The 13798-nt window shown below is 43.5% G+C and overlaps 1 protein-coding gene across 1 annotated transcript; it reads right to left on the minus strand.

The window, feature by feature from the left end:
* Positions 1–457: 457 nt before the first annotated feature.
* ddx6 (DEAD (Asp-Glu-Ala-Asp) box helicase 6) lies at positions 458–13541 on the minus strand. The gene is made up of 14 exons (XM_030380383.1): positions 13397–13541; positions 12238–12815; positions 11869–11932; positions 11280–11384; positions 10527–10656; positions 9363–9509; positions 8235–8329; positions 7976–8098; positions 7420–7548; positions 6879–6995; positions 6722–6785; positions 4849–4950; positions 4146–4325; positions 458–3656 (listed from the first exon to the last, which is right to left on the minus strand). Exons 2-13 carry the CDS (start codon positions 12438–12440, stop codon positions 4150–4152), a joined length of 1455 nt encoding a protein of 484 aa, XP_030236243.1. The 5' UTR covers positions 12441–12815; positions 13397–13541; the 3' UTR covers positions 458–3656; positions 4146–4149.
* Between the last annotated feature and the right edge of the window lie 257 nt (positions 13542–13798).

A 13798-nucleotide genomic window follows, 5' to 3' on the forward strand; every position in this document is an offset into this window, starting at 1 on the left:
GTTACCAGCATTCATAGTGACCTTGGGTGTCTTGAAAGGCGCCTCTAAATTAAATGTATTATTATTAGTGTTGATCAACTGAGAAATAGTCGCCAAAGACGTTGACGTCGCTTAGCAACCGAGGACGCTTGCGGAGTGATACTACAAAAAAAAGAAACTTGCGCGCACTTGTGGTTTGTTTACAAATAAAATTGAAAGAAAATGTCGGTCGTGTGGTAGTATTTCACCGTCTCGGAGAAGGATCAGCATATGCAGTTGTAAGACATGTTCCAGTGACATTTCAAGAGGAGGAAGCCTCCGTTTTACCGGCGATGTTTTTGGCCTTTTGTAGGGACATTGGCGGGGTCACTATGAATCTGAGGGGGTCATGTTAAAAAATCCGGATTAAAATGTTACCGAAGGGTGATCTCCAATTCTGCGGACGTCAAACATGGATAAAAGGAAAACAAACACAAGATTTAAGTTCAGTGAGCTTTATTATGTCAACATAAACGTTTAATGACTTTCAATAACCATAACTTATTTTGAACACAGGTCATTAGTAAAATTCGCTCCACTGAAGAATTGCCAATTAACTAAAGTGCGAATTCCGAAGAAGAAAACAAAACGCTTAAATTTGGTTTCCTTTTTGTAGCAAGGTATTTCCAATGAAACGCCATTATTTGAAACAAAATTCCTCCAAATTCAAGGGCAGATATTTTGTGAAACATGTTTTGAGAACTTGAGAACTTCATTTTTGTCTCTATTGCGTTTTCTGGTTCAAAATGCCCGAAGGGCCCCTCCCTGCGTGGTTTTACTGATGCAGGAATCAAACAAACTAACCGAAAAGGAGCCTTCACCTCTACTGGACTAGTGAGTCAATCTTCACCTTTTATTGTGTTCTACATTTTAAGTGTTGAAACCTGCATCAGGGCAGCAGCCGAATTTGACCCACCCTTAAATTTAAATGTACATCTTAAAGAATGAGACCGTTGTATTGCACAAAAACTATTCAAATGTGGTCAGCCAATGAAAGGCGAGATGCTCTCGTCTCAGTCTTTAAGATGCATCAAAGCCCCTCCCTGTCAACCATTGGACGTAAAGCAACATCCAACCAAAACCTAGTACACTAAACTAAGACCCAAGGGATTAGTTTAAAAACAAGGTCAAGGCATTCAGTTGCTGATAACACCAATGGTCTAATAAACAGACAGCTGCCAAGCGTCTGGTGTTGGCTCCCCGCTCCCTCGTCCAGTCAAACATTTCATACATTTTAAAACTTAACAAATTACATAGCGCCCCCCCCTCCCCCCCAACAAAATAAAACAAACAAAAACTGCCAAATAGGAAATGTTGACACTTGGGAGACTGGTAAAGAGAGGGAACAGGGATCCGGCTCTAACCATTGAGAAGCGTTGGATAACAGGCCACCCTGAGAAACCTGGTGACGCTCTCAAGGGGTTCAATAAATTAGGTGTGCAATTACTTCTCATCGATTAGAACCCAGAAAATAAATAAAAAGAGCAACTCACCAACTCTGTTGGAAAGGGAGCCTAATTGGTATTCTGAAAAGGTTCCAATTGGAAAACAAAATAAATGCAGACTTTTAATGTGTAATACACGAGCTACGATACCCAGGACTGGGCAGAAGGAGAAGAAGCCGGAATAGTGTCTCAAAGATAAATTTGGTGCTCCTTCCTGCCCAGTACGCCCACCCCACACAACACACACCTCTTTATACCGTTAAACAAGAAGCAGTGGCGTCTTGTCAGTGGGTTGCCTGAACCCACAGACGTGTACTCTGGTGTGGCCCGCCTGCTCCATCCCACCCCGAACCCATTAGTTTGTGCAGCATCCTCTGCCGAAATGGCTCACTTTAGGAGACCCTCAGCACGGAGGCTGAATTCCTGCTACAACTTGGGTTCGATGCGTTGCTTTTTTTGTGGTACACTAAAACATTCTTGAAAACGGGAGCATTATTTTCTCCCAAACATAATGTACCAGAGATCAAGGTAACAGCTTATAACTGCCCGAATACTAAACAGAAATGATCAGGCTCTGCTGCACTGCAGCAAGTAGTCCTACAACACGGCACGATATTCTGTCAGGAGGAACCGACGCTCGCGCCGTCTGGCGTGCGCTATATATGTCAAGTTTAACAAGCAAAGGCTGGTGACCAAACAAACAAACAGGTTATCGTTACGCACATAAGCTTATCAGCACCGTCCGTCTACAATGTTAACTCCGTTAACACTGGCAACACAAAGGTCATGAAGGGCCGTTACTTAAGGAAAATAAAAGTGCAGCTCTTATTTTTTTCTGTTTTAAACATTGCACTTTGCCACCAGATTCAGATGGCCTACAGGTCAGTTTGAAATTGTACCTTATTTCAAAACGGTTCATGCACAAGATAAAAATTAGGTTGAAGTCACTAATGAAGTGTGCCATGTCTAAAAGGATAAATAAAGGGGCCAATGTTTGGGACCAAGGGAGGTTACTGGGAGAGTCGCAATCGCCGAGGTCTAAATCAACAGGTTAAACAAAAACAAAACCTCTCGTCAGCCAGCCTTTGAAACTTGCTTAAAAACAATCTTTTTAAAATGAAATAAGGTATATACAAGGCTTCATGGGAGTGCCTCAAGTCAGTGGCACAGCTCTGAGTTCAGGGTGGGTTGGGGGGAGGGGGGGAGAGAAGTGTGGGGGGGGGAACCAATAACGGGAGACAGGAATCCACGCTCCGACGTTCGCAGGGTGCTCATCAAGTCTTAGTGTTGCGTCGCGAGGACGAGAGGAGGTATGGACCAGAGCCTGTTGTTTCTCCATGAGCACACCTTCTCCTTGATGCTACAGGACAGCACCTGGCAGCCGCTTAGGATATCTCTTCTTATTAATGGAACGACTGCATCTCCGTAAACGAAGATATTCCATGTTAGTGTTCCTCTGGCCGCCAGACGCCTGCACCGCCACCAAGCCTTCGGAGGTGATGCGGACCCCTGAGTGGATAGTTTCTGCCTCAGTCACCAGGAAGATGATTTGGGAGGGGGGGGGGGGGGGGGGGGTGATACGCTGTCGTGGAGTCACTATAGAAGTGGTGTGGGGGGTGGGGTTGATTTTCTCCCCGTAGGCGAACTTGAGGTTTGTGAGCGGAAGGAAGTGTCGGAAGGGGGCAGACAGGATGCAGGACGGTTGGGTTATTACTTCTGAACAAGTTACTGCTTGGTAAGGCACTTGATACAAATCCTTAAAATCTCTTCCAAGTCATATGAAAGAGGGAACGCAAGACTGCAGAGCGGCGGATGGAAGGTAGGGGGCGTAGCAGTCGGTTGGTTGGGTGAGGGTCTGTGGGCGCTAGTGGCTATGGATTGTGTTATTAGATGTGCGTCTAGAGTTTTGTTGTTCTTTTCCCCACTGGGTTCCCCCAGTGCTTTCCTCCCCTCTCCCAGCGCTCATATTGTCAGTGTTCTGCAGCAGAAAGGAACGGTTTATACTCGTCACATCCAGCGTACACAAGCCTCATGGTGGCACCACAGCAAATAAAGACAGACGCAAGCTGTACATTTAAAAAAGGAACGGGGAAGGAAATATAAAGGGAAAGATGGCCGAGATAGCTTGGAAAGGGACGCGGGAAGGTGGGGGGTTTGTGGGACGGGAGGGGTGTTAAGGGGTTGAAGATGGATCTATGGAGAGAAACAAACAAGTTAGATTTGAATATGTCCCTTCAGTTTCAAGCAAACTGCATGAGCAGAGGTGCAAAATACTGTTAGGAAAATGCCCATTATTAGTCATTTTTAGGATTAAAAAAAGATGTATATCATTTTTAGATAAAACTACAAGCCCCATGTTATTTGACCATTTATGTTAAACTGCCAATTAAACCCAGCAATCAACAAGAAACTCAAAAAGTTTAGCAAGAAGGTTTCCGTTTTTACCAGCTACACCAAGTTTGACATTGTTTGCCAAAATCATTGGAAGCAAATTTGGCAAAGCAGCCCTCGTCGACGTGAAGGCCAACTGAAATGCGAACTGTCGAAACTAGAACATTGGAGAGGACCGGGTGGATATAAAAAAAAACTTTGGGCAAGTAGAAGATAACGTTATTTCCCAGTAAAGGAGCATTACGTTAACCAAAGCCCAGGGCTGATTGCAGCAGACGGTGAAGGTCTCACCTGCTCACAGCTTGCCCTCCTCCCCGCCCTCACTGTGGTACTCCGCCACGTAGAGGCTCTTGTCGATGATGCCCGGGATGGGCTTGATCTCCGTCCCGAGCTGCTCCTCGATGCCCTTCAGATTGAAGCGGTCGTCGTACGTAATCAGGTTGATGGCCAGACCGAGGTGTCCGAAACGACCTGGGAACCGTGGGGAATGTGTACAAGTCAGACCTTATTTTGCCAAACAGAAAATACTTCTAGATTCAGACCAACCACGCAATAAATAAAGGAGAAGCCCACCACAACCACTGCTTTGCAACAGCACAAAGGTCATTAAAGACACATTTTTGAATAAGTTCTATTGAGGTTGCCTAGGAAAGTTACTTTTCCTGCCATATTTCAAGATACAAGTGTTTGAGAATGTCCCTCTATGACTAACTGCAACATAGAACTGCTGTTGAAGGGCGGAGCCACAGTGTGCAAGAAGGTTAACCATTTCTGAAAACGACATTAACCAGGTGGCCCTGGTCCTCAGTATTGAGGATAATGTACGGCCAACATGGGTTGGGACTCTCCGTGCTCACAGCCAGTATAAATACACGAGTGGAGGTACCCGATCACAAAAGAAGGGAGCGACAGGAAAACAAAACTCCCTGGAAATTCAGTAACGTGACACAAGAGGCAGTTATGTGATGTGGGGAGGCAGTAAAGTCGACCTTACCTGATCTGCCGATGCGGTGAAGGTAGGTCTCGCCCAGCTTGGGGAAGTCAAAGTTGATGACGACGTTCACCGCCTGAATGTCGATGCCTCTCGTGAAGAGGTCTAGACACCCAGGACAAAATACACGCACGAGATAAATGACGACATCAAACCTGGGAGGGTTCACCCAGATGTATGAGCAGGTTTCAACCAAGACTTTAATACCTTTTTAATACAACCAACGCCACAATTTGATACCAATTTCACAGCTGAACAGCATAAAGGGTTATTGACAGCCCTTAAAACGGAATTGTTCCATATGAATAGAAATCTGTATAGTAACTTGTTCAGTATCCCGTTCGTGCATGCAGTTATCGCCCCAAAGCAGTGGTCAACACAGCTTGGACTATATGAATGAGGCAAATTCACGATAATGCTTTAGAGTTGTTGTTTATTTTGCTCTCCATATAGTCCCCAAAACAATTTAAGGCTTCTACAAGTGTCATTTGAATGCTAATAATGATGGATTGAATTGATAGTGCTTTTCTAGACACTCAAAGACACTTCAGAGTGAAGGGGGGACCTCACTAACCACCACCAGTGTGTAGCAGCACCCACTTGGGTGATGCACGGCAGCCTATCTGCGCCAGAACGCTCACCACACACCACCTTTAGGTGGAGAGTGAGGGAATTAATGAGTCAGACAATTATACAGGAGGATGATTAGGGGGCGAGATTGAATGAACCTGGTTGGTGAGCCCTGGGATCTTTTATGACCTCAGTGAGTCAGGACCTGGGTTTTACGTCTCCTCCGAAGGACGGTGCCTTCCACAGCAGTGTCCCCGTCACTGCACTGAGGCATCAGGATTGATGTTAAGGCATGAGGGAAGAGTGCCACCTATTGGCCACCACCCGACACCATTTACAGCACCTGGTATTCCCATCCAAGTACTAACCAGGCCAAAAACATGCTTAGCTACCGATGCTCAGACGAGCATTTTATGCCCTCAAAATGTATTTATTTTTTTAAATAGGCTTTTTACCGATGCGGGTAACCTGATTACTTGTCACTAAACCTACCAGTCTACTGTATGAACTTGAAGGCGAATCTAGCCATCACACTGGCTAGACAGTCCCATGTGCGATGTCATGGGAGTGATTTTGAAACCCCAAGCAATGGCTAAACACACCAGGTGGTAATATAGAGCCACCTCAAAATTGAAAAGCTACAACATTATGAGAGTCTGTTTGCCAACAGTCTGTCGATGGTGACGGATCACGGCCAACAACATAGTCCATTAAAGTAACCAACACCAGGGCCAGATCAAGATCCATCATTCGGATTTAGATTAATTTCTGCACACTACCAACGATATTAACAGTAGGCCAAGAAGGAGTGATCTTTGAATAGGTTTTCCATTACCGTTCAATAGCCAAATATTCCATTAGACATCGGGGGGGCGGGTGTAAATAGGTGTAGCGGGTATACTGGTGAATTATTCCCAACCACTAATGGAGTAATAATAGGAGCAATATATTCTACCTAGTCTATGATTTGATTGCAGCAAGTTTTATTGCAAAGTCATATTTTGTTCACTACACAAGCTCATTTAAAACACTTGCTTCTGGTCAAAGCTTACAGTAGTTAAATCGTTTTGGTCCACTTTCTCGCTCAGAAGCTTTAGAGATCGTACCAGAGTAAATGACTTGGCATACCCGCTCAACTGCTGCGACAACATTACACTCACTGATCAATGCTTACCAATTCAATACTGGACCTTGCCCAATTAGTTTCAATACTGCATAAGAACCACACTTTATCCAAGATCCTTTGAGGCGCGACCTGCAAGCCTCCTCCTGATCGTCTAGGATCCAGCACGGCAGGGTTCCTTACCAGTGCAGACGAGGTTCCGGCAGAGTCCGTTCCTGAAGTCGTGGAAGACGCGGTTCCTGTGCTCCTGGGTGGAGAGAGACAGACATGGTATAGTTACACAGCAGGGCCTTGGAGGACAGCAGCAGGGCTGCTTTAACGAACAGCGGGGCAGGCTGACCTGTCTCATCTTGGCGTGGATGTAGAAGCACGAGTAGCCCAGCTGGGAGATCTTCTTGGCAAGGAGCTCGACTCGCTGAGAGGAGTTGCAGAAGATGATGGACTGGTTAATTTGGAGCTGTGGAGGAGGGCAGAAAGTGTTTTACAACTCAGAAATCACACGACTGAGGAACAGCGACCGAATTGTTGGTTGGCATTCCGTCCGTTCCAACCGGTGGAGCCTTGTGAAATTGTTCATCCAAAACTCGCCTTCAATCAGCGCACGCAACATAAGTTCTAAATAAATTACTTTTTACGACTACCAACAGTTTGCACTTCAGCAGTAGTAGTACTTGTATTGACTGAATCTATCACAAAGAAACCGTCCTGGATGCCTTCAAGTTTTGCAAAACAAACTGAATGTTTGAAATATTATTTAGATAGAAACAGTTGTAATTTATCCAGTTATAGGCCATTGAAATCAGACATAAAAAAGGCCAATATTACTTGAGCCAATTCTTGTTTTGACATAGTGATATAGAGTGCAAGGGATTCATGCGTACCCGTGAGAACAACGTGTTGAGGCAGTGGACCTTCTGCCGCTCGGTCACGTAGGCGTAGTACTGGGTGACTCCCTTCAGGGTCAGCTCCTCCATCAGGTTGATCTCATAAGGCTTCTGCAAGTAAGCATTCTGACACACACACACACACACCACAAGTTAGCATGGCCCATCAACAAATTGTTGTGTTTTGACTAAGTCTCATGGTTTTCTTGCAGTCGGCTCTATAGCAATGGCCATGAGTCAAACAAATAAGGGGCCCAAGTGCTTCAACTAAAGGGGAATGGGGTTCAGAAGGGGACTTTAATAAGTATTTCTCAAGGGGTCAGACTACAGGGTTTATTTCTTGATGTTCATTACTGCTGGCTGGGTTTGTGTTCCCAATTAGACGCATACAGATCCCCGCCGCCGGTAAGGTGATTGTTCAAAACTAATTTGAAGCGAGAGAAAGCTAAACCTCCCAGTCAACCAGATTTGAGATTGTCTACAACTCGACTCTAGATATTAATCTAAAATCTGATTTGTGAGACAAGGCCAACGGCTACAGAAGGGAACCAACCATGAACTTCTGAACGCTGAGAGGGAAGGTGGCTGAATAGAGCAGGATCTGCCTCTGTTTGGGCAAGAAGCTCAGCATCTCCTCCATCATCGCCATGAAGTCCTGAGACAGCAACTTGTCAGCCTGGAGGGGGAGGTTAATAAATCCGAGGAGGTAGTTTTAACCGTGATCATTCACTGGTCCGTCTTCAAAGACAAAGTCCATGATTGATTAAAACCAGGGAGGAATGGTCGGGAAACCAAGCGTTAAGCCAACTGACCTCATCCAGAACGACCATCTGCACTTGGTTGACCTTGGCCACTCCTTTCTTGATTAAGTCCAAGATTCTCCCAGGGGTCGCGATGATCACGTGCACTACAAACAAACAAACACAAACAAGACTGATTCAAGATGAAAGAGCGATTGATTTGTCAGCCAGTAAAGGTTGACGATCAGTACTGCCCAAACAAAAGCCTTGACCTATTGATTCACCATGGTTGATGTCTTTGCATATCTAGTCGAATTGTGCAACTACTTTATCAAATTTAGACGTGGCTCAGATAAAAAAGGCGTTAAGAGTCCAAGGAAGGTCAGAAGCATTGCAACAACTGAGTAGGCAGCCATGATGACATACCAGTCACCTTTTAGAAGCCAAATCGTTACAAAACGACTTTAAGTGAATTATACGTCATTTTCCTAGATGCACGTCTATAATTAGTAGGTAGGGGCTCCGATTATTATTCAAGGATTCAAACACCCCAGCCAGGAGCCTATCCTAAATAAAAACTAACATGAATTTAGAGTAGAGTAGTTTTCCACTTAATTCCTAGAGAAGTAGTAAAGACATTTGCATGTATAACATTGCCCCCAGAGGGGAATAGAACCCCCATGGTCATGATTACGTTTGATAAATTGCCAATATTGTGCTTTGAAAGGGGGGGAACCACCAAAGCATTTGCATGTTGGTGATGACTTCATAATACTAAAGTGGTTCATTGTACATTGTTAGAGATGAGCCATTACACTGAAAACACCACCATTAGAAACAGTCTCATTTCCATTTGGACATAAAGTAGGCAATTATGTTTTCCATAAACAGCTTTTTCAGTTTGTTTTTAATGATCTTTTCTAATTGCTTTTTTCTCTGCTGAAGTCAATAAGTGCAGATGGATGGGCCCGGGATTAATTTTCATTTGATCACTCCCTCCATGAGGCCCTACTACCGCCAACCTTTTCTAATCAAAATGTATGACATGGGACACCCACAAGCGAAAGCGGCTGTATTTATATGCTGCCGGGTAGCAGTTTGTTTTGTCATCCATTTCTAATAGCAAAACTTCAAGTTGAAACAAAACCTCACCCTAGATTGACTTTCACTTGAAAAGACCTCCAACGAGTCATGCTGTACCTGTTTCGTCAAGCCTCATGATGTCATCGCGGAGGTTAGTGCCACCCGTCGTTGCCATGACCTTCACCCCGCCCATGTGTTTGCCGACCTGGATGCAGATCTGGCTCACCTGCAGTGCCAGTTCTCTGGTCGGCACGATGCCCACCGCTGGGGGAATAAACCACACGTCAGCAAACAACTCACGGGTAACATTTTAACTGCCGGATCGGCAGTTAAAATGGAGTATCAGATACTGAGTCAGAGTAACTGATACCAAGTCAGATTAACAGATACCTTGGTAGACAAACAAAACTGAAAGGATACAATTGTACTCCGTGTTATCAAAAGCAACCGATAACTCAGTACACATTAAACATTTAATTATAGCAACTCCTATGATTGTAGTTTGGCACTATGGATGCAGTAAGAACACAGCTAAGAATTTTAAATAGGAAGTTACCTCCGTTAATCGCATTTTGTGCCCAATATTATTTGCTTGCCAAGAAAGAAAATCTTATGGTAGAAAGCCCTCTAGTGGTCAGAACGTTTAACAACATGACGATAGTGGCACTGGCAATGTACAAGCCTGTGTATAGGTACATAATAAATATTAATAGGCTATATTTAAGGGTTCAAAATCTTACTCATTACTAAAAATGATATGGGATAAATCCATTATTAATACAAACGATAGTATATAAATACAAAAACATATTTGCAAGAATTTGTGGCCATTCCAAAGCACTGCAGATGAGCTGGGCACCGAAAAAGCCCTTTGTAAGGTGAAAATCTATTTTAAAGGGTCAACAAACACCTTTCTCAGCAGAATACGCTTTCTCCAGCCATCAAACATATACATTTCGTTCAAAATACCACAAAATGTTCACGAACACGATAATGGGATAAAATAGACTTGGTTTGCTGACTATATTTTGTAAAAGCAAAACGCACACAATTTAGCCAAAAAAAAATAAATTTCAAGTGTCGGATGGTTTAACAAGGGCATCATGAGAATACAAAAAAAATGAATTTGATCCAAGAGACCACCCAGGCCTAATGCCAACACAACCCGTCTGCCTCATAGACCATATAAAAAGTATTCTGTTCACTACCTTGGGGGTGAACACCTAAACCAGGTTTCAATATTTAACACGGTTATGACAACATAACTAATATCTTCCTCACCTTGTATGCAGTCCCTCTTCAGGTCGATGCGTTCCAGTAATGGGATGAGGTAGGCCCCGCTCTTTCCTGTGCCGTTCTTGGCTCGGGCCAAGATGTCCCGTCCTGATAGTGCAATGGGGATGCTCTCCTCCTGTGATGGACATTCAGACATCAACAGGGTCCCCCAAGGTCTCAGCAGTAGTTCCCGACCAGTACACCTTGAGGGAAGGCTACGCGTGCTTTGGCATTTTTTGTCAGTTTACTGTGATGGTATAAATGAGCAAGCACAAAATGTAATATAAATAAAGGATAAAAGTAGTAGTGTTTTGAGAGGGAATGAAATGGAACCATAATTTACAGTAACTATTTATAATGAAATAAAAAGGCTTCGGCCCGTTTTCTGTGTTTCCACTATGGTCTAAAGAGCAGAAGGTCAGACAAATTAACGTCCTTCTACATCAGGAACATTATGAATAAAGGACATGAAAAGGATATACAGTGTGAAAGATCGGACCAACAGAATTACGTAGAATATTTACATCAGGAAATATGCTGCATTTTCCAAATAGAATCACGGCAGTGACAAAAGATCCAACAATATTTTTACGACTTTTGTAAAACCAAAAATGGAGCACCTCCAATAATAATGACTAACATTTTCTATAAACTTTCAAACAAATTTAAGTTTGACTGACAATTCATTTATTTGCCTCTTTGATCATGGTTTACCACAATCAAAAAGTTTTAGAGGTACCGAGAGGCTGCAGAACCTACCTGGATGGGAGACGGTTTCTCCCAGCCCATCTCGAAGATGCCCATGAGAAGCTCCCTCTTCAGGCAGTAGTCTTCAAACTCATTGCCTTTAGTTGCTGTAACATCCTGTAATTCACAGAAAGGCAGTTCTTTTATTAACTTAATCTTGCCGGGGCAAACAGTTGTTTCAAACGATCAAGGCAGTAGGATTGCAAAGAGTGAGGACATTTTAAAAAGTTATAAAACGATAGAAAACACAGAAAACGCATTGTGTTCAAAGACCCACTATTAATGGAGGCACAATTTTCAAAAAGCTTTTTTATCTAGTTTGAACTGAAGCAATATAGGAACTGTATTGCTCTATAACCATTGGTTTTCTAACTGGGGGAACTTTCCAGCACTTTACCCGACAATCAATTACCTCATCAAGCATGCATAACAATGAATTTAGAAATGCACTTGTCAAGGCCAAACCCATATTGCTTGGCAGCTTTGTTTTCGTTGACTGTAGTCCTTACATTAATTATAGCGTTCCAAGCTAAATTGACCCTAGAGCATTTTTATAAAGTGAGGTATGCAAGGGAAATAATAATTACTGCTGAACACTTACAGAAGTTCTCATCCTCGTGTCTTTTGGAGGAAGCTTCAAATTTTTCTTCCAATCATCTCCGGGCCTATGAGGGGAAGATATTTAACGCATGAAAGTAATTCAAACAAAAACATCACTCCAGAAGTTCGATAAATGCAAGTCCATCAACACGATTACAAGCAGAAAAAACATGCAAGTGCATGCTCTCATTCATATTGCATTTGTCCAACCAGCCATCAAATGGTTTCATTTCAGCAAGCGAACCCACCAGCCGGAAAAATCCTCAAGTTTGAAGTCTAGGTATACAAGGGCCTTACAAAATGTAGTGCCAAATAACTTGTATAGCATATATGATAGTAATCTACCCCATTGCTTCTTCACCAATCTTACTTGATGACCGTGTTGGCTGTTGTGGTGGGCTGGGAGCTGCCATTGTTGATTGTGCAGGAGGTCTTAATCTGGCTTGGTTGATGCTGACTTCCACCACCTCCTCCTCCTCCAGGGCCCCCGGCAGGCTTCACCGAGCCCCGCATCTGTCCATTCTGGTTGGACAAGCCCAAAATAATTGGGTTCTCTGTTCTTGCGGCGCTCATGTGGACGACTCCGTACTCCTTTACTTTTCCTTGAATTAAGTGTCTTTAAATTGCGAGTAAGTCAACCCCGTTGGGACTACTCAAAATGTTGGAGGATTGTCCGTTCCCCCACCTTAAGTTTGGCCTAACCCCTAATTTTTTTTTCAGCTGCTTCTTCAATCAAGTCTTTTTTGAGCATCCCACGTTGGAGCAAATCGATGAAATCGTCCTTGCGCAAGGTAAATAGAAAAAAAAAAAAGCTTGGGACGAATTAATTAAGCACACCTATAACGCTGAAAGTGTTTGCTGGTATCGTCTCAGCTACAACCCATCAAATACCGGGTTATCTAATCTGGATTTGCATCACCGTTTCGTCTTCTAGGTGTTTGCAAAAACCTGGAGAAAAAAAATTGCGACAAGACAAATCAGGAAACTGTTATCGTAACACCAATTATCACATAATCTTAATGAGGTCTCGTCCATTTCGGAACCGAGTAGTACACACATTTCCGAAATTAATGAATCACAGCCAGGCAATACTTCATAGTAAACGGACAAACTAGATAAAAACGACAGATTCATGGCATTTTAATCCTTGTTATTGCTGTCTCACCCGTCACTCGGCTAACCAATAAGCTAGCAGGACAAGCTAACGGCTAACTAACAGCAAGCAATAGTAGCGCGTAGCTGCCAACAAGCCCTATTGTGCTACCCTGGTGAATCCTATTCACCGTGGACGTGTCTGCAAGTATACATAAAAGTATCGGGTGGATATCGGTACCTAGAACTAGGAGTGACATATGCCAGGAACAAAAAGTTTACCTTTGCCAACATTAACGTCAGCTTAGCTTAGCCGCATCCAGCTAGCCGGACTACCGCTCAACACAGTGTACAGGCACCTCTAAACAAACGCAGGACAACTCAACCTGGACATTTAAATAGCATTTAGTTCGACATTAGGGTTAGCAGAAATGTACCTTCGAATGAATGAAAGCGCCGTTTCACTCTTGTAAATGTTTGTGCGGTGAACGCAGTATATATTTTTGCGGACTACGGCGCGGGTCTGTCGGAATAAATTCGCCCGAGTTAAACCGAACGGCCCCGATGGCTTCGGCTCCTCTTAAACCCCTCCCACGCGCAACGCCATCAGCGGATTTCACTTGAGAATCAGGCAGCCACTTTAGAAGTCTCGAAGAACATTGAAATGTGTTAATCGATACATTTTTTACCCAGTGATCCAATTTACATCAATCACAAATTCTGAAACGTAAAAGGGATAATTTTTATCAGATAAAAAATGGTTTGTGTATATGGAGTGCATTTGTCAAAGTTAACTTATTTAATAGGTAGGGTTTAATACTTTAGTACACTTACTTCAG

The sequence above is a fragment of the Gadus morhua genome, chromosome 16 (assembly GCF_902167405.1).
Source record: "Gadus morhua chromosome 16, gadMor3.0, whole genome shotgun sequence".
Classification (NCBI taxonomy): Eukaryota; Metazoa; Chordata; class Actinopteri; order Gadiformes; family Gadidae; genus Gadus; species Gadus morhua.